The sequence below is a fragment of the Pseudorca crassidens genome, chromosome 4, assembly GCF_039906515.1.
Source record: "Pseudorca crassidens isolate mPseCra1 chromosome 4, mPseCra1.hap1, whole genome shotgun sequence".
NCBI lineage: Eukaryota > Metazoa > Chordata > Mammalia > Artiodactyla > Delphinidae > Pseudorca > Pseudorca crassidens.
Window position 1 is genome coordinate 23,713,506 of NC_090299.1, and position 27,104 is coordinate 23,740,609.

The 27,104-nt window shown below is 35.5% G+C and overlaps 1 protein-coding gene across 1 annotated transcript; it reads left to right on the top strand.

Moving 5' to 3' along the window:
• Window positions 1-11,172: 11,172 nt before the first annotated feature.
• Window positions 11,173-17,891, top strand: TRAM1L1 (translocation associated membrane protein 1 like 1). Its single transcript, XM_067735208.1, has one exon. It carries the CDS (start codon window positions 11,318-11,320, stop codon window positions 12,434-12,436), a length of 1,119 nt encoding a protein of 372 aa, XP_067591309.1. The 5' UTR covers window positions 11,173-11,317; the 3' UTR covers window positions 12,437-17,891.
• The last annotated feature ends 9,213 nt before the right edge of the window (window positions 17,892-27,104 follow it).

The following is a 27,104-nucleotide window of genomic DNA, read 5'->3' on the forward strand; positions in this document are numbered from 1 at the left end:
TGGCAATCATTGGTGTTCCTTGGCTTGTAGATACATCACTCCAATCTCTATTCCTTCTTCACGTGGCCTTCTTGTCTGTGTGTATGTATCTCCATGTGTTTGTGTCAGCTTTTATATGAAGATCAGTGAATGGAATTAGGGCAAACCCAATCCAGAATGACCTAATCTTCACTTGATTACATCTGCAAAGAGTGTTTAAATAAGGTCACATTAACAGGTAAAAGATGGACATGAATTTGGGAGGACACTATTGTGAAAACCCCTGTTAGTCAAAGGCCTTCCAAAAGCTGGCCACAGGATGGATTCAGTACATAGGCCATAGTTTGCTAGTCCCTGGTGTAAGTACTGCAACTTTGAAACAAACTTACATTAAACTGAAAGTCTTTATTTCCCACTATGTAACTTAACTACGAAAAAGTCAAATATTTAAAAAAAAATCATTTTTAGATACTAGCATATTTTGTCAAGCGTAGCATACCAGGAACTGCTATCCAATTAGAGAAGCTAGGAGCAAAGTAAGGTAGAGCGCACCCTAATAATACTTAATTAGAACAGTTCTGTCAAGCTGGGCAAAAGGTGCCACAGATTGAAATGGTTAGTATTCTTATTTTTAGTTCAAAAAACAAAATAATAAGTAAGGTGTTTGTAACACTGACTTAACATCTGAATTCACCATTAAAAAGCTTAGATTTAAAAAAATTCTGACACCAGAGTGAAATAATGAAATTTTAGCACTGTAGTTTCACTGACAGGGTCAGAGGTAATATTAAATAGTAATGAAAGTACAATAAAGAAGAAAAGCTTGTGCTTGCTTTCTAATAGCAGCTTCTAACCTTCATTGTTCTCTTCTCTTCTCCAATAAGGCAGCTAGTTCCTTAACTGCCAGTTTAAAGAGTTTCTTGACTTTATCCTAATTTCATGCAGGTAAAATTCTAGACATATACACCTAGGTCAACATCACTTCTTTGTAAATAAAATTTCTTATTTAAGAATACTTTTACATTTACAGAAAAGTTGTCAGGACAGTTGAGAGATTTCTAGTATATCCTAAATCTTGTTTACCTTTCTGTTAAAATTCCTGTGCTACATTTGTTACACTTTTGAGCCAATAGTGAAATAATATTCTTAACTAAAGTTCATGATTTATTTATATTTCCTTAGTTTTTACCTGAGGTCCTTTTTTATTCTGTCTATAATGCTCCATTGCATTTAGTCATCATGTCTCCTTAGAATTTCCTGGGCTGTAAATGTTTCTTAGATTTTCCTCGCTTTTTGAGGCATATTAGCCAGATATTGTATAGAATGTCCCTGTATTCATATTTGTCTGATATTTTTCTAATGACTAGACTGGGGTCATGGGTTTTGAAGAGGAAAACCACAGAGGTAAAGTGTCACTTTCATCACATCATTACAAGGGTACATACTATCAACATGACTTATCACTAGTGTTGCTCACCTTGATCACCTGGCTGAGGCAGAGATTGTCAGGTTTCTCTACTGTAAAGTTACTCTCCCCCCCTCCCCACTTTCTGTACTGTACTCTTTGGAAGGATGTCACTATGCAGAGACTACACTAAGGAGTAGGGAGTTACGCTCCATCTCCTCGAGGGGCAGTATCTATATAAATTACTTGGAGTTTCTCTGCAGAGGATTTGTATATCTTCCCCTCATTTATTTATTTATTCAGTCATTTGTTTATATCCATTTGAACTCTTGGTTATTTCCTTTAAACTTTGGGTTATAGTACAATACTATGTTTATTTTCTTATTCAAATTCTTCTAGTTCTGGCTGTTCAGTGATTTCAGAATTCTTATACCTTGCTCACATGGTCAATATTTACCAACTAGATTGCAGTACCTATAAATATTTCCTTTTGTCTTTAGTCTTACAGTCTTCACTCATTTCCCAAGTTACTTAGGTCAACTCATTTCAGCCCACCCCCTTCAGTGATGTCATGTCGCACATTTGTAATATAGATTCTTTTTTCACAGTCTGCATTCCTTCCTGGGATCCTCACATCTCACAACTGATTTTTAACTTGCATGTATAAAGTTCACTCTTAGTACTATGGGGATTGCTATTAGTTTTGACAAATGCATAGTTTTGTTTATCCATCACTATAGTATCAAACAGAATAGTTTCATAGTCACCTGTGCTTCGCCTCTTCAACTCTCTTCCTCTTCACAAGCAGCTGACTGGCAACCTCTGATCTGTTTTCCATCAAGAGTTTTGCCTTTTTTAGAATGTCATATGAATGGAATCATATGGTATGTTGCCTTTACAGACTCACTTAGTAATAATCATTTAAGATTCATCTATGTTGTTTAGTTTAGATAGATGGTTCATACCTTTTCATTGCTCAATAATATTCCATTCTGTGAATGTACCATACTTCATTCACCTGTTAAAGGACAAAGCTTCTATAAACATCTCTGCATGAGTTTTTGTGTGTTCTATAAACATCTGTGTGTAAGTTTTTGAATCAGGTGAGTAAATACTTAAGAATGCCATTGCTGAGTTATATAGGGAGACTATGTTTGGCTTTATATGAAACCACCAAATTGTCTTCCAAAATGGCTGTACTGTTTTGCATTCCCACCAGCAATGAATGAGAGTCTCTATTATTGTTCCTATCCTTGCTAGTAATTGGTATTCCCATTTTTTTGAAATTTAGCCATTCTAATATATGTTGAGTAGTGTTTCTGTTGTTTTAATTTGCATTTCCCAAATGATATTGAACATTTTTTCATGTATTTAGTTGTCTTCTGTGTATTTTTTTGGTGAAGTATCTGTTCAAATCTTTTGAAAATTAATTTCTTTTCTTATTGTGATGTTGAGTGCTTTTTATATTCTGATTAAAAGCCCTTTCTCAGAATTTGCAAATATTTTCTCCCTGTCTGTGGCTTGTCTTTTTATTCTCTTCACAGTGTCTTTTGCAGAGCAGAAATTTTTAATTTCAATAAAGTCCAAATCATATCTTTTTCAGATCCATAATTTTGTTTTTGGATCAAAACTCATCCACAAATCCAAGGTTATATAGATTTTCTCCTGTGTTTCCTAGATGTTTTATACTTCTGCATTTTACATTTAGGCCTTAAATTCATTTTGAGTTAATTTTTGTAAAAGGTGTAAGGTCTCTGTCTAGATTATTTTATTATGTTTGTTTGTTTGTCTATTTGCATAAAGATGTCCAAATATTCCAGTGCCATTTGTTAAAAACACAATCCTTTATCCTCGAAGTGCCTCTGTAGCTTTTTCAGAAATCAGTTGACTATAAATGTGTACGTCATTCTCTGGGCCCTCTATTCTGTCCATTTATCAGTGTCTGTTCTTTCACCAATGCCATATTTTCTGATGATACTACCTTTATAGTAATTCTTGAAATCACATAGTAATCATATATCATTATTTTTGCTTATGGTCCAGTTATCAAATTTTGCATCTTAAACAGAAACTAAATCCTTGTTTTTTTCTATGCACTGGATCCATATTTTAATGCAGCCCCTTTAGGGTCAGACACCTGTCTATATATTGTCTTTCTGTCTCGCACAATTGATATCCTTATTACGATCTCATGTTGAGTGACTAGAGCATTATACCTGCTGACAGACTTCTTTCAAACATTATTAGAGTATTAATTGACCCTGAATTTTTTAACATCAGTTTGGACATACCTATAATAATATGTCTCTTAGAAACCTTTATTTAATATTCAAATATGTTCCTTATTAGAAGAATAGTTATTCTACCTGAAAAAAAAAATGTGCCTTGGGGTAGTACTGAAAGAATTGCTTAAGTAGATCTTAATTTGCAAAATAAACTATTCAATGGGCCCATTATTTGTTACCCAAAATCGTGTTGCGATTTAGCTAGCTAGTAAGCAAGAATGCATGGGTAAAAGATGAATTAGTACTGAAAAAAAGTAGCTTGCAGTTGTGTAATCAGAAATAATTTCACATTCGAAAAAGCACGAGTTATTTTAGAATAAAAGTCACAATAGAATATAGCACAAGATTAGAGCAACTTCACTTGCATTATTTGCAAAATTATAGATCTGCTTTGTAATAGAGGAAATAATAAAGATTTCTCTTGGCCTTGGGACCTTTATTGTAAAATATTACTACTTTACTTTTAAGATGGGGTTCTTTTTTCCCTATTGTTTAATTACTAGATTGTGTGAAAAGAATGCAATTCTCATTTTGTCCATTTTGTAATATCACCAATAATTTTTGGTGGCAAATTATCGGAAAGACAATGACATCAGATGGTGGTGAGTCAAGGAAATGGATACAGGAAATGGATTTCTGCTCTCTTGCAGTTGTAAGCTATAACTGAACCTATTTTAGGGCCTGTAAAGTAAGAGAGCTGCCAGGAGGAATACAGATCATGACTTCCACAAAAGTGACATCCACTGATTGATGCAGTCTATAGGAGGGAATTTGTGAGAAAGATGGTGTATGAGGGACATTAAAACATTTTTCTTGTCATAAATAAACAGTGCACAGTCTTCTTTGCCCTTGACAACATGTTGTAGACAGGTTTTCATTTGTCTTTTATGCTCCTGTATATGAGACAAGTTTCAAAAAAATTTAAAAGTAATTACCATCCACAACTAAAAAAATCTCCAGAGAAAATAAGTAAGGTAGAGATCAGTAATTAATTGTTCGTAGAACCACTAGGTCAGACTTCAAACTTCACTTTTGAACTCAACCTACCAAAACTGGTTTTTCATACCCTCTGTCTTAACCAGAACTTAGAAAACCTCCATGTCACTTAGTGCCACAGACAGTGCTGTGATCAAACAGAATTCAGCAAGAGCAAATATGTGTGTAATGCTCATGGCCATTTTAGCAATTTCTTAACAAATGTTTATTCAGTAAATAAAATCAACATTATAGCCTAGCTTTCCACCATATTTTGTATATATAAAATGATCTATACATAGCAAACTTTTGTAACAGATTTGAACATATGTCCTCAAACCATTTATTTCCCTTCATGACTATGGAAAACTACACTACAGTGTCATAGCTTCTTTAAAAAAATTGGTCCTTATTATATGTTGTTAAGTAAATTATTTAGAAATTGATAACCTGAGAAGAATGAGATTTACAACTGACTTGATAATGAGATATATGAATAAATTAAATTGATCGACGTTGTAATAATTGCCAAAATAGGCAAGATCAGAATATGCTACCATCAGCATCATCACAGCAGAATTCGGAAATGTTGTATTGAGGTTTTTCCTTATTCCATTAAATATTCAACCATATTCCTTGCTGTATATTTTTAAAGGCTGTGTCTTATCAGTTATAAAAATGACTTAAATATTAAAAATCTCTTTAATCAAATTATTCAAGACTGTTTGAATCAGTCAAACCTCAAGAGACTTTTTAATTTCATGCACAAGCTAAATCATATTATGTTTTGCTTAATGGAACTAAGTGTTTGGTGATCTCAGACAATTATGACTGCTAATTATAAACATTGATTTAAAGTGACTTATGTTTGATCTTTTGAAGTAGTTTTCTTCCAATATATATTGCTTCCTCAAATGCTATTGAATTTTAGCATTTGAATGTTCAGTTCAATTACTTGAATTATCCAAATTTAAATTATTAAATGGTAGGTATGTTAAAGGTATACAAATATAATTATTTTTTCATTGTGAGATAGAATAATATTGAAAGATGAGACAATGTCTATATTATAAAGTTCCTAACGTACTTTGCTAGTTTAACAAAGTCAGAATCGATGTCCATTTATCTCTTTGGGGAAGTTATGTTTTAAAAAGGCGCAAAAGTCAATTAAAAGAGATTTTTGGCTAAGCTATTCATATAAATAATAATGTTAAGTTATAACAGCAGTCCCCAACCTTTTTGGCACCAGGGACTGGTTTCGTGGAAGACAATTTTTCCACAGACCAGGGGGAAGGGTGGTTGGTTTCCAGACGATTCAAGTGCATTACATTTATTGTGCACTTTATTTCTATTATTATTACATTGTAATATGTAATGAAATAATTATACAGCTCACCACAATGCAGAATTAGTGGGAGCCCTGAGCTTCTTTTCACTTGCCACTCACTGGTAGGGTTTTGATATGAGTCTGCAGGCAGTTGATTTGTTATGGTCTCTGTGCAGTCAAACCTCTCTGCTAATGATAATCTGTATTTGCAGCCACTCCCCAGCGCTAGCATCACCTCAGCTCCACCTCAGACCATCAGGCATTAGATTCTCATAAGGAACACGCAACCTAGATCCTTCGCATGTGCAATTCACAGTAGGGTTCATGCTCCTATGAGAATCTGATGCCTCTGCCACTGATCTGACAGGAGGTGGAGTTCAGGTGGTAATGTGAGTGATGGGGAGCAGCTGTAAATACAGATAAAGCTTCACTCACTCGCCCGCTGCTCACCTCCTGCTGTGTGGCCTGGTTCCTAACAGGCCACAGACCAGTACCAGTCCGTGGCCCAGAGGTTGGGGACCCCCGAGTTATAAAATCCAGATGCAGAAGGTTACATTGTGTAGATAATGGAAATAACTAATTATTTGTATTAAATATAGTACCTAAATTATAAGGGGGCTTTCTATTGATTTTTTTTTAACCAATTGTTTCTCATAACAAAATCAATATAGCATTTAAAAAGATACTTTGCTCAGTACGTGGCAGTCCTCTGTAAAGGATACTCAGATGCTAATCTTTCCATTCCTCTCTTGGTTCCACCATAAATTCATTGATGGAATGTTAATTCCTTGAAGTGCCAATAGTATAATTGATAGATTATAATTAATATTATACCACAAAGACAAAGATTAACATTAACACATTAACATTACTTGGCTTCTAGGGTGTTTTTTTTTTGTACCTTTTAAAATATACAAACCAATAAATACAAATAACTTGTAATATTTAGTCCATGTTTTAAAGAGCAAAAAAAAAGAAAAAGAAAAATCTTCCACCATTTCTGAGGAAGAGAGACTGGGTTTAAATCAAAGATCTAGGGACTTCCCCCAGATAGACCTCATAATTATATTTGTTTCCAGTGAATTTGAGGTTCTTGATATCTCATTGCAGAAAGAATTCAGTGAGAGACGAAGTGATAGGTGGATTTATTTAGAGAGACATACACTCCAGAGACAGAGTGTGGGGCCATCTCAGAAGGCGAGAGAGCCCCGAAATATGGCGTGGTTAGTTTTTATGGGCTGAGTAATTTCATAGGCTAATGAGTGGGAGGAGTATTCCAATTATTTCAGGGAAGGGGTGGGGATTTCCAGGAATTGAGCCACTGCCCACTTTTTGGCCTTTTATGGTTAGCCTCAGAACTGTCATGGCACTGGTAGTGTCACTTACCATGCTAACGTATTACAATGAGAGTATGATGAGGCTCAAGGTCCACTGGAAGTCAAATCTTCTGCCATCTTGGACCTAGTTGGTTCCAACCAGGTTTTGTCATGTCCTATGGCTATGTAATTCTTTCAAAGGTTGTGCCCTGCCCTCTTCCTCCTGTTTCATTTTGACCATTGACTGCTGTGTGCATCCAATTTACCTACTTCTTGTATGTAAGTGTCTATTGCATTTTTCCTATGCCTTAGGTGTGTGAGAGCCAGATACCTTGTTTCTTTCCTTTACAAGTATTTAAATGAAGAGTAAGTGTAACAAAGGAAAGGACCTAAGGAGCCCTTCTATGCCTGGATCTAATTTAGCTTTCAAATTCCTAGGTAATAAACTTGACCCTGTTGCTATATTGGCATGAGACATTTGTTTGCATTGAAAGGAAACAGTGCATATTTTATGTGAGGAAAGAAGAGTTGTTAAAAGAAAAGATGTGGCTATTTAAAAACTTAGCCAGAAATATTCGGGTACATTTCTTATTAAGAGGTGATGTCTGTGTTCCCCACCCTGCCCTCAACCAGCTCCACCTTGAAGTTAAAAGGCTTGTGCCTGCTTTGACAATGAAAATTATATGACATAACTTCCAATTCTGGGTCATAAAAGGCCACAAAACTTCGACTTTTTTTTCACTACAAAGCTCAGTCTTAGAGCCTATAGCCACTGCTCTGTGACAATGCCAACGCCACATGGAGAGGTCACATGTAGACATTCTGATAGACCCAGCTGAACCTAGCTTTTGTTTCATAAGTTTTATATAGATGCTAAACAATGTGAATTTCACATTGTCAAGGTGTGGATTTTTCTGGCAGACACTTCGTTGTGGAGCACCTTGATCCTTTGAAGGCTTCTTGAAAACTATAGGCACGCATTAATTAGCTTTTACCCTAGGGCAAGTGTAGCCTTCCTATTGACTGTGACTTTTCTTGGCCCTTAACTGAGTGTAGTCTCACAAGTGTTCCAAGGGGATTCTACCTTCTGACTTTTCCAAACTTCAAAATCTCCTAGTTCTGTTTGGATTCTTGAAAATTTTGAATTTACATTTCTCCTACAGTTCTTTGCTTGGCCTCATGTATTCCAACCTTATGCATACAAAACTTAATATTAGAGGCAGCCTCTAGGGAATGTTTATGCAAATTTCCAAAGCACTCTAATCACTTAACTTTCTCTGCAAAATTACTCTGCCCAGCAAACTGTAGTCGCCTCACCTTCTCCTATCTCTCCTCAATTCAGCAACATCTCCAGGAGGCTCTTCTTGGCTGCCCTACCCTCCTTCCATCTCTGCACAGTGGACTGGAAAATGCATCCAGGCAGAAATCTGGGGCAAATTGTGGGGCTCTCCTCATTTCTCTCCCTCCTTTTTTATTCTCCAATATCTGAAAAAAAAAAGTTATTTCATATAATTTGTCTAGTTTTTCAGTTATTTACAATAGGAGCGGAAGTTCAATTATAGTTACTCTTAATGACAAAAGCAGAAGTCTCCATTTGAATTTAATACCACAGGCATAGCGCATAAAATAGGAATACACGCCCATACATTAAATGATATAATAATCATAGTGGTATCCAAAATTTTAAGATATTGTTATATAGTTTTTATTCTTTGTCAAATAGTGCCAATAAAACTACTGAAAGCAAATGGCATTTTATATAATATTACTACAGTACTCTTACAGATTCCAATAACTTTAGAAATTTGACATTTTTATATTTTTATGATGATGTTAATAGTAAATATGAAACTAAAATTCAAATACACTGTATTTAATATAAAATTTAAATTAATAATTTAGACTACAGAATGTAATTTGATAGCTGAAGAAGTTTCTCTACTCAAAAAATAAGTGTGTGTGTGTGGGGGGAATGTTCTTTTTCCTTTAAGAGATAATTTTAAGCTAGCTGAAAATGGCCTTTTTTCCTTTTGGTAAGAAAATACCATTTCACGACTATGCATAAATATTTGTTCTGTTCACTTTGATATGTTCCTTTTTTGAGGCAAAATCTATCGTATTTGCATAGGTAGAGTTGGAAGGCCTGTCAAAACTGTCAAACAGAAATATAAACAGAAATCTCAGCTCAGGAATTGCACAACTATTTTTATATTTAGTTAGTATGTCACAAAATGATTACAGTCATATTGTCTATGCCTATAAGAAAACTGAATTCTATATTTGAAATTATGATTATTTTGAAAAAAGTATATAAATTTGCACTTTCTTGAATAAACTCAACAATTCCCACTGCTCTTCTCCTTGACTATTTCCTCCCTGGCAACTGCCTTCAAGCTCGATTTTTTTTTTTTCTCATTTCTTGATGTCCTCATTTTGACACCTCTATTTATAATTCCTCACTCATTCAGTTAACCCCAAAAAGCACTCAAAATTGAGTTGTCAGAGCCAAGAACTGAGTAACAGCTCGGAAAACCAAATACTGTGCAGCTGATCTGTTAAAAAAAAAGTAGACTATCCAATAAGGAATACGTCAAGAAATAGAGAATTCTTACTATAGAAAAATATGTAGGCACACTCCTTAACCCGAGAGCACTTTCCAGACTAATTCTGTATATGTACAACTGTTTGGCTCTTCCAGGAAATGTAGGCACACTGTCTGTTGATCAGAGTACTTTGTTCAGTATCTTAACTCATTACACAGGTTGGACTGCATCTTTTATCAGTGCACAGCACACAGAGAAACAATGATAAAAGGCAATTAGGCATTCTAAATTTAAAGTGGGTTTTATTTAAATCAGGAAGCACTTATTCTTCTGAAATGTATATTCCAAGCTTCAAACCTTAACTGTATCAGTAATGGCAATGATCTCATGCAACACAGAAGAAACAAGAAAACTGCTCTGCCTGCAAAGACAAATTTGAAGGCTGATATGAACTTTGAACTGATGAAGATATTTACATTTACAAAAGAAGCTGTTTTCTGATATGTGAATTTTAGCAAAATTATGTGCAAAAACCGTAATAATGAAACATGAGTTTCTTATCTGCTAGAGAGAGGAAATTCAGTTGTGGGCTTTGCAGCCAAAAGACCTTTCAGTGAACTGATAGTTTTCCCCTTCCAACCAACTCCCCATCTTTTAAAATGCAATAAATCTGATTACTGACTAGACAATATTTTTGCCACAATTATTATTGCCAATCGGGGAACTGTTTTTGAGTACGCTCTGTTGCTGCGCTAGCAAAATATTTCCAGGTGTGACTGATTTACAATAAGAGGTACTAGAATACAATGGTCGAGAGCACAGGCACTGGATTCAAATCGTAGCTCTAACGCCTCCCAGCTGTGTGATCTTGGGCACACCACTTAACCTCTGTGCCTCAGTTTCTCCTTTGGAAGAAATAAAAATAATCTTTAAAAACGGTTAAAACACTATTATTTTCTTCACTGAGTTTTCTAGAAAGTTTCCATGTATAAAAGTAAAGGCACCTGGTAAATATTAAGCACTAGGAGAGTTTGCTTCTATCATTATTACTATGCTGGTTTTTATCATTATCATGCTGCTGAAGAACAAGCAGAGTTCTGTCCTGCTTTGTCACGGTCAGTAATGAAGATGCTATGGACAAATCATTTAGGAGCATCTCGACGCTGGCAGTGGATTTAAAGAGGCGCCGATCAACGTGGAAGATCACCGCTCGCAACCCCGGGCCTGGCGCCGGGTAGGGGCGCGGCGCTCGATTTCCTTCCCTGCCTCCGCCGGCCCTGGCGCGCATGCTCAGTCCTGCTCGGCCAGCTGCTTTGATTTTTTTTTTTCTTTTTTTTTTTCCTGGGTGGCCGTAGCGACCCAGGACCGGCTCCGGGATGGGGAGTGAAGTCCCCGGAGCCGCGGCGGCGGCGGCGGCGGCGGCGCCTTGAGGAGCAGCCACGGGGAGGCAGCTGCCGCTCGTCGGTGAGTAACTGGGAAGCGCCACCATGACGTTTCGTAAGAAGGGCTCCAAGAACCCCCCAGTCCTGAGCCAGGAATTCATCCTGCAGAATCATGCGGACCTTGTCGCCTGTGTGGGGATGTTCTTCGTGCTGGGGCTCATGTTCGAGGGAACAGCAGAAGTGTCGATCGTTTTTATTACTCTCCAGCACGGTGTTACCTTCCCTGCCGAAGAAGCAGAAGAAAGAGCCACAGCACCTAAGTTCCTTTATCATTATGGTGCCAAAGATTTGGCCACAGTGTTCTTCTACATGCTGGTGGCAATCATCATTCACGCCACTATTCAAGAGTATGTCTTGGATAGAATTAACAGGCGAATGCAGTTCCCCAAACCGAAACAAAGCAAATTTAACGAATCTGGTCAGTTTAGTGTATTCTTCCTTGTCTCTTGTATTTGGGGCACATTCATTCTACACTCTGAAAACTGCCTGTCAGACCTGACTGTCTTATGGAGGGCTCATCCCAATAACATGATGACATTTCAGATGAAGTTTTTCTATATCTCACAGTTGGCTTACTGGTTTCACGCCTTTCCTGAACTCTACTTCCAGAGAATCAAACCTCAAGATCTCTCCCAGCAAGTTGTCTACGTTGGTCTTCACCTCTTTCACATTGCGGGAGCTTACCTCTTGTACTTGAATCACCTGGGACTTCTTCTTTTGATGATGCATTATTTTGTGGAATTCCTTTCCCACTTTTGCGACCTGTTTTATTTTAGCGATGAAAAGTACCAGAAAGAGTTTTCTCTGTGGGCCATTGTGTTTATTTTGGGTCGACTCGTGACTTTAATTGTTTCTGTGATCACTGTTGGTTTTCACCTGGCTGGAGGGCAGAATGGGAATTCGGACGGCACTACCGAAGATGTGAACGTGTTGGCAGCGAAAATTGCTGTCCTGTCATCCAGTTGCACTATCCAAGCATACATAACATGGAATTTATTTAATGTTCAGCTTCAGAGGTGGATGGAAGAAGATGCTCCTCTTCAGGCCCCAAGTGTGAAGAAGAAACGGACTAAGGGCAGGTTTTCTAGAAAAGGAACAGAAAACGGTGTGGCAACTTCAAATAGAGTAGACTCTCCCCATGTGAGGAAAGAAAAATCTTCATAATGAATTGCAGGTTAATTGACTAATGTCTCTAAAGAAGTCTGCTCTTTGCTATAAGATACCTTTCTTCGCTGGAGACTTTTCTGTTCTTGAAAATAGTCTGTGTTGTCCTTGATTTCTGCTACTGTACTGTGTAATGTATGTTTTTAAAAGGCATTTGAGGGGAGGATGATTATTATGAGTGGAAAAATATTTAGTTTAGACTAAGCTACTCATCATCAACATGGTTTAGGGATTGCTATATTTCCTTTTTTACCTTTGAACATTTTCCTAATTTGTAGAGATAACTCCAAAGCTCCACGTATCAGTGACACAGTTCTTGCTCCCACCAATCTTTTGTAACGTTAACAAGATGGTCTTTTATAGCAATGACATATTTTTAATGTTCTCTTCTAGGATAAAATAGAAAGATTATAAATCTGGAAGTCAATTTCATTAAGTTTTCCGTATTCCCTAATTCTTAGAATGTTTTTTTTTTTTTTGAATTGACAAGTGGAGAAGAGATTTGTAAAACCAACAAAATAATGATGTATTTTGTAGGTAGTGGTTGTTAGTGTTACATCCCACTAAAAAAACCCAAGATACTAATGGTTAACATGTGGAGACTTATTGCCATATATTGAATCAAAATATCTTGAATCAACATTATTACTAAGAGGAAAAATCATACTTGTCCATTTTAAACACTTGTAAACTGGAAATCAGAAAATTAAAGACTGTTAAAAGGAAATCAGACTTAAATAACTTTTTTGATATGTGTATTAAAAATCATTCTTCATGAGTGTTTGGTATCCACAGCATCTTAGAAGAATATTGTTTAACCTGTAAATCATTTTGGAAAATAATGCTTACTTGATTTATATCTATAAAAAGAATGTCATCTAATTACATGTTGAAAACATTTAAGATACTAACCTTAAATAATGTGAAAATCATATTCTTATGAAGGCTTTTCAAAATAATGTTATAAATATAGCTTTGCTTCCATCTTTAATTGGGAAACATTTATCTGTATAAGACATATTTTAGAGATATATATGTGTATATATGTATATATATGCATATAGGTATGTGTATATATGTACATATATGCATGTGTATATATGTACATATAGGCATATATGTATGTGTATATATATATATGTATATATAGGTATATGTTGTATCTTTAGAGAAGCCAATGGACTGTAGTGGTATTTATTATATTTATTTTCTTCTCTCAACCTTTAGTTTGATTTTATTTCCATAATGTGAGTGCTTATATTTTTTTCAGGAGACAGTGCTTTAAAAATATGCTAGGATACGGCCATGTATTTCCTATTCCTCTCTATATTCTCCTACCATGTCTCTCATATCTCTGCTTCTGATAACCTTCCATTTGGCTTGTTGTAAGTAATTCAACTTTCCCAATCATGGGGGTCCCTGCAAATTAAACTAATGCAGGTATATTGCACACCAAAGACAGAGGAGCCACGCTTGGCAAAACATTCTTTTCTATTCTTTCTGCTTTGAGAGGTACATAACAAAGCAAGATTGTTTCTGTTTTGTCTGTAGAATCCATCATCCTACTACTTCTTCTTTTCTCAGGTGCCAAATACAGTAGTTTTGGTAGCACATGCTCTAGGTCCAAAGTACAATAACTTCACTTTAACCAACCACCATGCAATTGTAAAACAAAGATTTTTCAGAGTGGTCTTTTTTCTCACTTCCCTCACTTTTACTTGGTTTTTTTTTTTTTTTTTTTTTTTGCAGTACGCGGGCCTCTCACTGTTGTGGCCTCTCCCGTTGTGGAGCACAGGCTCCGGGCGCACAGGCTCAGCGGCCATGGCTCACGGGCCCAGCCACTCCGCGGCATGCGGGATCCTCCCGGACTGGGGCACGAACCCGTGTCCCCTGCATCAGCAGGTGGACTCTCAACCACTGCGCCACCAGGGAAGCCCTTCCCTCACTTTTAAAGAATTCTCCCCTGTTACTTGTAACCTCATTCCTGGTAACAAATTTCTTATCCATTATGTACGTAATTCATTTTCCAAAAAGTGCAGACCTGATTCAAACTGGCAAATGATTGCAAGAAAAGTATTTCCTCACATGACTGGCAATGCCAAGAGCTAAATTGTGATTGACATTAAACATGATTCGGGCCCAGATCAATTTCCCTGGGATTTTCTAGGGCTCTGTTCCTCTCAGATTGTCTTTTTGGCAGCAAATGACTACAGATGTTCAAGGCTTCATATCTGCACACTACATACATGGTAGAGAGGAAGAGAGGAAATCTGATTTCTAGAATTCCCAAAACACTGAGAGTTACTTTTACTGAATTTATTTGGTATAGGGTTGTATTGGGCTGGTTGGTTAAATTAGTTTATATGCTTCACCCATGCAAAAAGGCAAAGCCCCCTTCCTGTAAGATGTGGGTCAACAAGAAGTAGCAAGGTTGAGGACAAAAGGGGGAAGGATGCTGGGTACATCTCAACTATTCATAAGAGTTCAATAAACGTTTCCAGAAAATAAATGTATGCCAAGTAAATTATGAAAGCAACACTGTAAATAAAATTCAGCACAATACAAATTGCTAAGTCTCCCCCTTTTAGAAATTACATTCAGAAAAACATGCCATAAGACAGGTCAGCGTGACAATTTGGTTTCTATCAAAATGAATCACATGGAAACAAAAATTTCCATTCTCATTATTCAAGGTATTATTAAAGCAGGCATTAGTTAACCCTTTGAAAAGTCAAATAACCAGTTGATCACCAAATGTTGTCAAAGTCATAAAGATATATCTGATTATTGAATTTGAAGATATTTGTCTGATTTATTGGCTTCAATGCTTGCTAAGCTGTATTCTTTAAGTACATCTACAAGTATAGAATTTCTAGGATGGATTTAGAGTGAATTTTCCTTAAAAAATTATTCTGCTAGCATTTATTTAAAAGTGTATCTCATTTTTTTAAACAAATAGTAGAAATGTGTTACTAAACCTACATGTCTCATAAGAAACAAGCACAGTATTTTCCTAGTGATCAGTATAATTCTTCATTTCATTTCAGTAAGGAAGCAACATCCTGCAGATATTTCTTCATTTATCTTTCATCAGTATTTAACTATCAGTAGAGGAAATATGTATAGCCAACCGTATGCTGACTTGGAATAGATTCTCAAGAATATTAGAGTTACAACATTACTATTTTAAAGCTATCTTGAAGACATAAAATATTCTGATATCCTTTTAATTTGGAAAAACCTGGGTAAAGTTTTAAGTTCTCACTCAATGAGACTAAATGAGAATAATTTATATAGAGTAATAAAAGACATTACTGATGCTTTACATAGGAAAGGAAATATTGGTGCAGTTCCTGAGATGAAATTCTTGGGGGGAAATATCCTTGTGAATGTGTCATGCTGGGGGGACTAGGACTTGTGTACTTGAATCATGGCAGAGAATGCATTCCAGTTGCGATCACAGACCATTGTAATCTGGTGACTTGCCTGTATGAAGAGGATAGATAGTGTGGGTGGGTGAAAGGAAGTAATTGAGGCTTAATAACAGATCAGATTACCAGAAAGTTAATACTCCCACTTCCTGAATTTCTCTGGAAATGGAGGACTATTTTTTACTGCCATCTTTCAATCTACATTCTGTAAGAAACTTCCACACTAAATAAGACAGAGTAGTATCTGTTCCCTCAATTATGTAGAAAAATTATCATAAATCCATCATACAAAATCCCCTACATTTCTAAATGTTAAATTAGAATTGTTCTCATGATTATACAGTCATATGACTGTCTAAATTTTGGCCTCTAAATCCCGAAAAGCAAATCCTTTTTAGGCCCTGCACCACCTCTGGCACTTCTAAGTATTCAGTAAATGTAGAAAAAGTCAAACATTAAGAAAGCTGCCTCTGAGGCAATTCACCTGCTTTGTCCCATTGTGTTTGGGGCTACTGCACTGCGTCAGCTAATCTTTTTCATTTTACAATTTGAAAAATACATTGGTATATAAACTGGCCATTTCAGGGATACTTAAAAAACTTAGGAAATGACAGTGATATGTGGTTAAAGATTTGTTTAATAACATGAACAGAATTAAATTAACTTCACAGTAATGATGTGTACATTTTCTATCCATCATAAAAGTGATTAGAGTTGCTGTTAAGGGACATGGCTACTCAATAATTCAGGCAACATACCTATTTTAAATAAAGGGAAAGTGACTTTCCTAAATTAAAAGTAAAAAATACTGAATTTCAATACCAACAGCACTATTCCCCAAATCAAATCAGGTCAGTGCACAGAATCTCATGGCTTGAGGAAAATTTGAGAAAAGAGAACATTTCCTCATGCCCTAAGGCATGGGATTTCACCTAAGCCATCACAGGCTGAAAGTATATACATCCCAAGATATATTTAATATTTCTTCCTCTCGCTGCTTTTATTACCTAATTAATTTTTTAAAAGCTGTTCCTCAAATAAAAAATTACCAAAATATGTAATTTGTAAATTTTATTACATTGTTTTAAAAAATATGTTTCCAGTTATATTGTTATAAATTCAGCAGAGGAGGGTAATAATATGATTATAATAATAGTTAACCAAAGAAGTCAGGGTTAAGCCCTTGCTGTGACCCTTAGAGCAGTGTGAACTTTGGAAGACGCCTAAACATTCTAAGTCTTGGATCGCATGTCACTAAAATGACAAAGATATTTATATATTTCAAAAGCTACTATAAAGATTGAAAATATATGCGTATACAAAGTCATAAATTATGTGTGTATGTGTATGAATACTGCTTTTGTTAACAGATGTGGCTTAAGATAACACTTGTTCATGTGTTGTCTCTATATATAATTTTACATTTTATAAATGTATACAGTCTCATTTAATACATATATGCATGTATGTGTTTATGCATACACATATATGTACATATGCATACACACAGATTTCCCCTATACATTTACAAACTTATTTTTCAATCGACTTTATTTTTTAGAGCAGTTTTAGGATTACAACAAAACTAAGCAGAAAGCACGGAGTTCCTATGTATCCCTGATCCACTCGCCCCACAACACACACATGTATAACTTTCCCCCAGCATCCTGCATCATGGTGGTACACTGGTTATAATCAATGAACCTACACTGACACATCATAATCACCGCAAGTATATAGTTTACATTAGGCTTCACCCTTCGTGTTGTACATTCTATCAGTTTTGACAAACATATAATGACGTGTATCTACCATTATCAAAGAAAATAATTTCATCGTCTAAAAATCCTCTGTGCACCACCTATTCATCCTTCCCTCCCCATGCATTTTTAAGCACTATACAAATGTATGGCATTGAGTTTTCCCTCATGTCTGGGTAGGAAGCAGTAGAAAATTCAAGTATAGCCATAGTTCCACCTCTGTATCTGTAGCTGATATTTAATAAGGAATCCTTTCCCCAAATGTATGAACTATTGTTTACTAAATATATAGTGTACATTACAAATATATATTACTAAAAATGTATATAAATTATCTTCTGAGTAAATGCACACTTATTAAAGTTAACTAAATTCATAGTGACTATAGACTGTTTTTTACCTAAATGATAGAAAATACAAATCTATGAAAACCCTTCATATATATTAATTATGAATATAGGTCCTTATTCTTGAAACATTTGAAACCATTGGTCTAGGTAACTTATAAGAATAAAAATTAAGTCCTTATCATATTCAAAATTAAATTTCAGACCAAATAAATGAACTAAGCATTTATTTTGGAAAATCAAAGAGCATCAACAAACATTTTAGTAGTAATCAGTACTAGACAACAAGCTCCATGGTATCAGGTAATATACATTTTTCATCATTGCCTTCTCATTAATTAACATAGTGTCTCATAGTTAGTAGTTATTCAAAATTTGATGAACTCAGTTGAAATAACCTTTTATTATTAAAACAAATTAGCAAACAAACTTAGTAGAGCTTTCCTTTGCTATCTCCTTTAATATTGACTTCCTCTCCTTTTTACACCCTTTTCCAATTTGAAATATTAATTATTGATGTATTGCTTGTTTATTGCCTGTCTCCTATACCAGTTTGAGGTCTTTGGACATGTGTCCTTAAATCACTAAGGTAACCTTAGCATCTAGCATAATCTTTAGTATACAGGAGCATGCAATAAAAATGTGTTGCCTGACAATAAACTCAATGATGTGGGAACAGGGTATACATTATTTATTGGCCCACACGTGCCTTAAAAAAGCTAAGACATTTAAACTAATAATTTGTCGTTAAACCTCTTAAGTGAAAACCCTGCCACCAAATACTAGACTTTTGTTTAAAAATGGCTACATGTCATGTGTCATCCTAATGGCATTTGTGATTTGCCAAACTTTTTGAAATTTGAGTCCTTTTTCTTAGTTAAGAGTTAAATTAGGGCTTCCCTGATGGCCAGTGGTTAAGAATCCGCCTGCCAATGCAGGGGACACGGGTTCGAGCCCAGGTCTGGAAAGATCCCACATGCCGCGGAGCAACTAAGCCCGTGCGCCACAACTGCTGAGCCCGTGTACCACAACTACCGAAGCCCGCACACCTAGAGCCCATGCTCCACAACAAGAGAAGCCACCGCAGTGAGAAGCCCGTGCACTGCAAGGAAGAGTAGCCCCCGCTCACCGCAACTAGAGAAAGCCCATGTGCAGCAACGAAGACCCAACGGAGCCAATAAATAAATGTATATTTAAAAAGTTAAATTAGTGTCTTCTAAATATCAAGCTGCTATTAGAATCCTCAATATAAGAACCAGGATGTCATTTTGAATGTGCACATGAATAGAAGATGCGACATTTGCTCCACATCCTCAGCAGCACTTTTGTCATTGGGAACAAGGGGAAAAAGCTTTTTGAAAACTTGCAAAAGACTAAGGGAGGGAAACGCTTTATAGTGGCAAGGGATACCAAGATTTTATATTGGTCAATAACATCTCACATGCTTTTTAGACATCCTCACATACTCTTGGACCTCAGAGGAATGGTCAAAGCTGAAGACATAAATTTGGCAGTCATCAGCATAATGACAGTGTTTAAATCAAGACACTGACCAGGGTCATCTAAGGAGAGGGTATAAATAGGGAAGGGAAGAAGTTCCAGTGCTTAGCCTTGGAGCCTTACAACAGATGGAAATCAAGCTGTGGAATTAGAGCCAGCAAAGGAGACTCACTGATGGCTGATGTGGGAGGAGAAAGATCAAAAGACCAAGGATGCACTGCGTCACAGAAACCAAACCTTGAGTGATGGCTGATGAGGTAGTCAAGAAACAAGAGTAAACAGTGTTGGAGAACCCAAAAGAAAAGTGTATTGAGAGGGTGAAGATATCAGTTACATCCAATACTATTGAAAGTTCAAGATCCTTAAGATTAGAAATAAATAAAGCCTGGATTTGCAAGATGTAGGTCACTGGAGACATGGGTGAGATCAATTTCAGTAGAGTTATGGGAATGAAAGCCCTTTTGGAATAGATTGAGGAGAGAATGGAAGATGAGAATGTGTGACGTGATATTACAAATACTTTCTCAACAAATGTCTGTGTGCATTAGAGCAGAGGAATGGAAACACATCCTAGTGTGCAGTAAACAAAGAGGGATATGGTGTCAGGAAGAGTTGGTTTTGATGTTATTGTTGTTTTTAGGATGGGAGAGATTAGAGAAGAGGTGTATATTTGTAGACTGAAAAATAGATGAGATGACAGAGGAGACAAGGATGACAACTGCAAGAGGAAGCCCAGAGGACATGAATCCACTGAGGAAATGCATATACAACGTGGATTCCTGATCTGAAAAGAGAACTTTTAAATAAATCTCCAGTTCACATATTTTTAGGCAATATTTGGAACATCTGCATACAACAGATACATACAGGAAAATTTTAGGTATAAAATATAAATAGATATGTATCTTATATTTTATACATATGTATATATGTCTTTGCCTTTATTCTATATTCTATGTTACTGCATTATAGTAGATTCAGATTTATCATTACCACCATTAAAATTCAAGCAGAAGTAATAGTATAAAATATTTGAAAGGATGGCATTCGTTGATCCTTGCCCTTTTTTCCCAATATGTGCTGTTCTAACTTAAGGCAAGCAATTATTTTTTCTCTCAGAAGAAAAGAAAATCTATTCAAATGGGGGAGACAGTGAACTAAGCATTTGCAGTTGGCCTCTCTCATTGGCTAACAATTGACAAACAATTCATATCATTCTGTAGGGATTGCGTGGATGTCTATCTTGGTTAGTCAGTGAAAGAACCTGTCAAACCCAATAGAGGGTGATTGTCCCAAAAGAAGAGCAGATTCATCAAAAAGCTTGCAAAAGTGTGTGCAAATATTATTTATGCAACTAGCCAAACTCATCATTTCTATTAGCATGTATTCCATACTTCTCATATCCTAGTAATACTTTAGATGTTCAGTTCTCTTAAATTCTTTCTAATAATGTAACGTACAACCATTACTCATAACAATAAATATGTGTCACATTTTAAGATTTTAAAGTTTTGTTTTTTGAAACACAATTCTAGGATTCCATAGGTTCAGTCGTCTTGTCATTTGGGCAGCTGGGCCATTTATTCAGTGAAATTCTAGCAACCAACCACCAGATACCTTTAAACTCTAATCAGAAAGTAGCTTAACCCCAGCAGCCATAAACTCAGAACCTATATAATGCCTTTAACTACAGAACTGCTGTTGGAATTTTTTATATATTGCACCACATTCCAAGTTGGAATTGAAATCTACTATAGAGGCTTGATGAAAATGGGTGAAATCTATTCTCTCTAAATCGTATATCTATTCATACTACTAATTAAAATATATATTAGAAGAAAAAATGCATATTTATAAGACAGATTTTTTTTGTTTAGGTCTTTAAAGATATAAAGACCTATAGAAAATTTTTAAATGTTATCTTTAACTTGTATATAGCAGAGTCAAAACTGTAACCAAATTTATAACTTGTAGGGAAAAAATAAAATCCATAATCATGAAAGTGCCAACAAGCAGAATTAGCAAATACTACATGCATTTACATTATCATCAAATGATGAAAAGATATTTGAAAGTAATATGTCTTGGGCTTCCCTGGTGGCGCAGTGGTTGAGAGTCCGCCTGCCAATGCAGAGGACACGGGTTCATGCCCCGGTCTGGGAAGATCCCACATGCCGCGGAGCGGCTGGGCCCGTGAGCCATGGCCGCTGAGCCTGCGCGTCCGGTGTCTGTGCTCGGCAACGGCAGAAGCCACAACAGTGAGAGGCCAGCGTACGACAACAAAAAAAAAAAAAAAAAGAAAGAAAGTAATATATCTCTAGCTATAACGCACAGATCTTTTTTTCCTTTACTTTGCCTCTTGGTTACTAATTTTTTTCTCTCCATCCCTGCTTTCCAACAAATTCAAATATAATGCATTTCAAAGGCACCAGGTATTCATTAGATTCTGAGAAAACAGAAGATCTGAGATTTTCTTTTGAATTGAAGTTTCTGTCTTTCCATTCAGTTATCATGACTAGGACTAAACAGAGCTAATGACAAGTTTTTAAAAAAGAGAGAAAAGAAAGTATGCTTTATTGAAATCCACATCAAGAAGAAAAAATAACTCCTGATATTTCAATCAAATTAATTATCCATGCCAATAATACTAACTCATAGTAAAACATACAAGAGACTCTGGAATTCATTAACACTACTTAAATGTCTCATTTCACTGTATTTTGGAGGCTGGATTTTTAATATTACTGTGTGTTAACAAAAATGAATTATTTTGAATGTGATTTCTCCCATTTAAAAATAGCTTATACCACACTCTATCACATATATAAGTATTAGAATAAAATAAAACAACACAAATTTTATGGATAGTTGAGGTTCAAATTTATGCAGTATGTCTGATAAAATCATGTGATTGGGGAGAAGGGAGGGAGAAACAAGTCCAAAAGATGACAAGATAAAAGTCAGCATGGGAAGGCTGTAGTGTACCTTTTTTTTTTTTTTCTAGGTAACTAGTGACAGTTCATGAGTATCACGTGGAACAGTCACTCCAGATAAAACAGCATTGCTGTTACTTGAACTTGCTCCAAATTTGGTGATAACACTTACTTACCTCTTTAGGCCTAAACTTCTATAAAAGAATATGCAATAAAGATTGGGGAATCATTTCCCCATCTTAGAAGAAAAGTGAGTCTTAGCAACCAAAATAAATTCAGCTCCATTCCTTAAGATTTATTGTGTGCTTAGTATATTCCAGGCCTGGTGGTGGTAACCAGAGAGGATACAATGATACGTAACATGCCCAGTGGCAGGTTGTAGTCACGTGGCATCTAATCTTGAGAATCAACCACAGTGCAATACCCAGAAGTTGTCTAGAAGTGTAAAGAGTCAGATGACCTTGGAAAGACAAATACAGTGGTGCAGTGTGTCTTGGCTTCTATAAGGTCTCCAGTGGCAGTGCTGTGGCGAGAGGCTCAGGTACAAAAGCATACATCCTGATTCCCACAGAGCCTTGAGTATCTGTTGAAAAGAATGAATTCAGTGTTCAGCATCACTTGCTGTCACCCTGTGAGTCCCCAGCATTAGTGTGGTCAGGAGGGGCAATGCCAAGAGCAGTGGGATAGCCAGAGTTCCCCTGCTGAGTGTAGAGGAATCAGTGAGCTGGGTGAAAGGGTAGGGGTGGAAATGGCACAAACCCTGGTTCAAGGGGGATAACATGCTGACCTGTAGCCGAGAGGAGATGGTAGGGGAAGAAGAGCTGGAAACAACTTGGGAGAGTTTGTGAGACTACACACTAGAGAGAGGAGGGCAAACTCAAAGGAATCGATAACTCTAGAAGTTATACTTGTTGAAATTCCCGTGCAAATGATGTGCTTGGTGTGGCCTGGAGAAGACAACTAGCCCGTTAAAATATGTCATAATGAAGACAGTTCAATGTGATAGATCACATGGAAGCCATTTAAAAAAATACAAAAAAACAAGTATAATTTACCAAAATATAGGCAGACCTAAAGTTTAATGTATGATTGTGTGAGAATAGTGGAAAACCTGAGAATATTTGTAAATTAGAAATGGAGTCACAGATATCTACTTCATACTTTGTATGAAATTCTGTGACAGCTGTTTGAATTAATCTTCAAGGCCCTGGTGGGAGCATCTCTTTACTGCATCACTTATTATCTTCCTACGTGATGGTCCTTAGTAACTATGCCCTTCAATAGTCCCCTCACTGGAGTCACTCTGGGAATGTGACATTATTAAAGAAATATACTTGATCCCTGTTTTAAACCTTGGAGAGGAGAAAATGTGACTGGGTTAAATGAAAGTGTCAAACAGGAATAGGGTCTGGCAGGGAAATCTATAGTGAAGTGCCAATCGTTCTCCACTGGGGCAGGGCTATCACAATGACCTCCAACTAATTCTGCAACGTTTTAATGTGCAGTGCTGCTCGCCAGCAACTCCTATCTTGTGAAGTTCTCAGAGACTGATTTTGCTTCCCGGGGAAATGCTGTTTATTCCCATCTGCGTTCAAGGTTGTTAAAAAGAAAATCATTTGCCTTTCCCTTACCTACAGGCATTCTTGGAGAATGACACCACCATGGCTTTTTTTTTAATATTGACATTTGTTGTCAAATAATGTTTTCTTCTAAATTATTCTAAAAAGAGAGTTGGCATGTATTTGGGGAATGTTTTAAATAAGAAGCAACTTCAGTATTGACTCAAATAATTTGATCCAATTGTTCTAATTTAAAACAATAAAACGTAAGGAGGAAAACAAATCTTGTCTTTTTAGTTATTCCCATGTATTTTGCTTAAGAAATACTTTTACCAAATTAGAAACTTGTTTTACTATATTTACATTGGTATTACAAAATATCTAGTTTTATTTTACAAAATATTTTAGTTTCTACACGACAGAGTTAATCTTCTTGGTGATTATGACAAAGGCCTTAAATTCTTAAAGTTAGTAAGCTTTCCTCATTATTTAATATCTGTTTTTTCCCTAATACATTATTTTTAAATATTGGAAGAAAAGAACAAATGAACAAATCCTGACTATTACATAAGATTTTGCTGAAATTAATCTACAAATAAAGATTTATGAGACAACTATTCACAAATAATTGACTTAAATTCTCCACTTTTACTATCATTTTTGAAAGTTATGTTTTATCAATTGAAAGACATATAATAGAGAGATTAGAAGTTTTATATGCTTATAGATATCAGAAAAAAATCTAAATTTCAATAGCATTATTAGAATAATTAGATTTTTATGTTATTCATCAGATGCAATAAATTATTATAACATCAAATATATCAAAGCTTCATAGCTATTCAAGCTAGTCCTGACCCATACTGTTACATTTCAATTATGGCCATCATTGCAATTACTATGCTGTTTTAACTTATATATTTTGATCACTTTCTCCCTCACTAAACTGTGAGAGGATCGTGGAAACTGAAAACCTTTGTGGAATGGAACATTTCCATTCGTAAAACGCTTGCTTATTTTTCTAATTGGATAAGCCTGTTCTTATTTATCATGGAAATGGTATTGTTTACAGGCAAGAAATTGGGCTTCATTAGGGTTTAGCAGAAGAGAAGTGTGATAGAATTTCAAGGAATTATTAGGATAAATGCTCCAATTATCACCTTTAGCAATTATTAGACAATAGTAAACAGCTTATTGTTCATTATCTTGATCAGCTTACATTCATAATGGATTTAGATCATTTATGGCCAATTAAATCATAACTACTTGAGTACAGAAATCTTATGCTTTTTATATGCTTTAAATTCCCAGCATATAGTATGATGACTTGTTAAAAATTGCACTTAAAATCATATATTTTATTGATTATACTGATAAAAGGGTAATTCTACTTTCAATGCAGCAAGTATTAACTAAGTGCCTACTGTAACCAATACCACATTCAGGCATGCAGCTAACAGTAAGGAAAATGCAGTCCCTCCTCTCACTGAAGGAGACTAGTTACCAAGTGGGTATAATACTCTCTGTTAAGCAATCTAATTGGGTGGGTTATTCATGCTATGGGAAACTAATCTAGTCTAACTGGTTAAGAAAGAACATCAAAGAACTGATGACTGTGATGAGAACTGTAGGAAAGTAGAAATTAGACAATTTAAACAGTGGAATATACATTTTCCAGACAGAGAAGAGCACCTGGAAAGGCTCAAAATTGAGAGAGGACATGACAGCATTGTTAGAATATAGAGCACAAGTGAGGGAAGAAACAGAGATCTTGAATATCATACTAAGAAATGTATATTTAAGATTCATAAATGTTCATTGAGATGTTTTACCAGGATAATCACATGATCATGTTTTTATTTAAGTAAAATATTGGTAGTGGTGTGGAGAATGAATTGGAGAGAATGAAATAATCAATTTGAAGGATGTTTCATAAACCTATGCAAAAGGAATTATTGTAATCTATACAAAAGTAATAATAAGAATGAAGAATACACATTCCAAAGCTATGAATAGCATAGTCTCAGTAGAATTTGGTGCTAGATATGGACTATGAGAGAAAAAGGGTGTTAAGGATTTATGACCCTTCAACTCACTGGCGTGGGTAAATCAGCAGCTGGTGCTGCTGTTTTCTGAAACATTTCTGAGAAAGGAGAAATGAGTTTTTGGACTAAAATTAATTGAGTTTTAAGGTATTTTCAAACTGAGTTGCTCTTGAAACAAGAAGAATATCAAAATATAGGGTATCAACACCACCAAAATATACTGGACTTGAGATGGGGAGAAAGAGCTCAGATAGAAATAGATACACTTTGGAAAGTAACCATTGTATGGATGATAAATGAAGTCACATTGTAGGGTGAAATCACAATGAATGAATATGTAGAGGGAAAAATTAAAGGGTTTATGAGATATCTATGGATGGGTAGGTAAAGGAAATATATTAAAGGACCTATGAAAGAATCCTTAAAAATACTGAGCAGCATTCCTAGGAACAAACAGATAGTGTCTTTACCAAGGCAAATGCTTAAATAAAGCAATAAAACCAGCAGGATCTACTCCTGGTAACTCTCTTATCTCTGGTCCAACAAAATGCACATTCTAAGAATTGGAGATGTTAAATTGGTTAAATTATTTAGCAAAAAACAAACAAAAAAACCCCAAAACTTCTTTCATTCAGTTTTCCAGATATTAAAATCATTGCCAAAAATAATTTTACAAAGAAATAAGCATTTCACAATAAATCAAATAATAAGTACACAAAGAAGCAAAGTATCATGAACATATGATAGCTGACAGAAAAGGACTTTCATATACTAGTGTTAACAGATTTCTTGTACTAAACATAACACCAGAGATTTCAAAACTATGATTAGTGTGTTAAAAGAATAACACAAGCTTGATGATATTTTCAGGGAACAGGAAACTATAAAATGTGATGTAACTGACTTGGATAGAGAATAGAAGTTCAAGAAAAAATATATATAATGAGGAAAATTTAAAACTTAATGAAATAAACAACAAATTAGAAACATTTGAAGCTGGAGGTGATGTCAGAAAAAAATAAGATAAAATAGCACAGGGAACAGGGAAAATAAAGATTAGGATGAGAATGTCTAATATGTGTTTAGCTGGAGT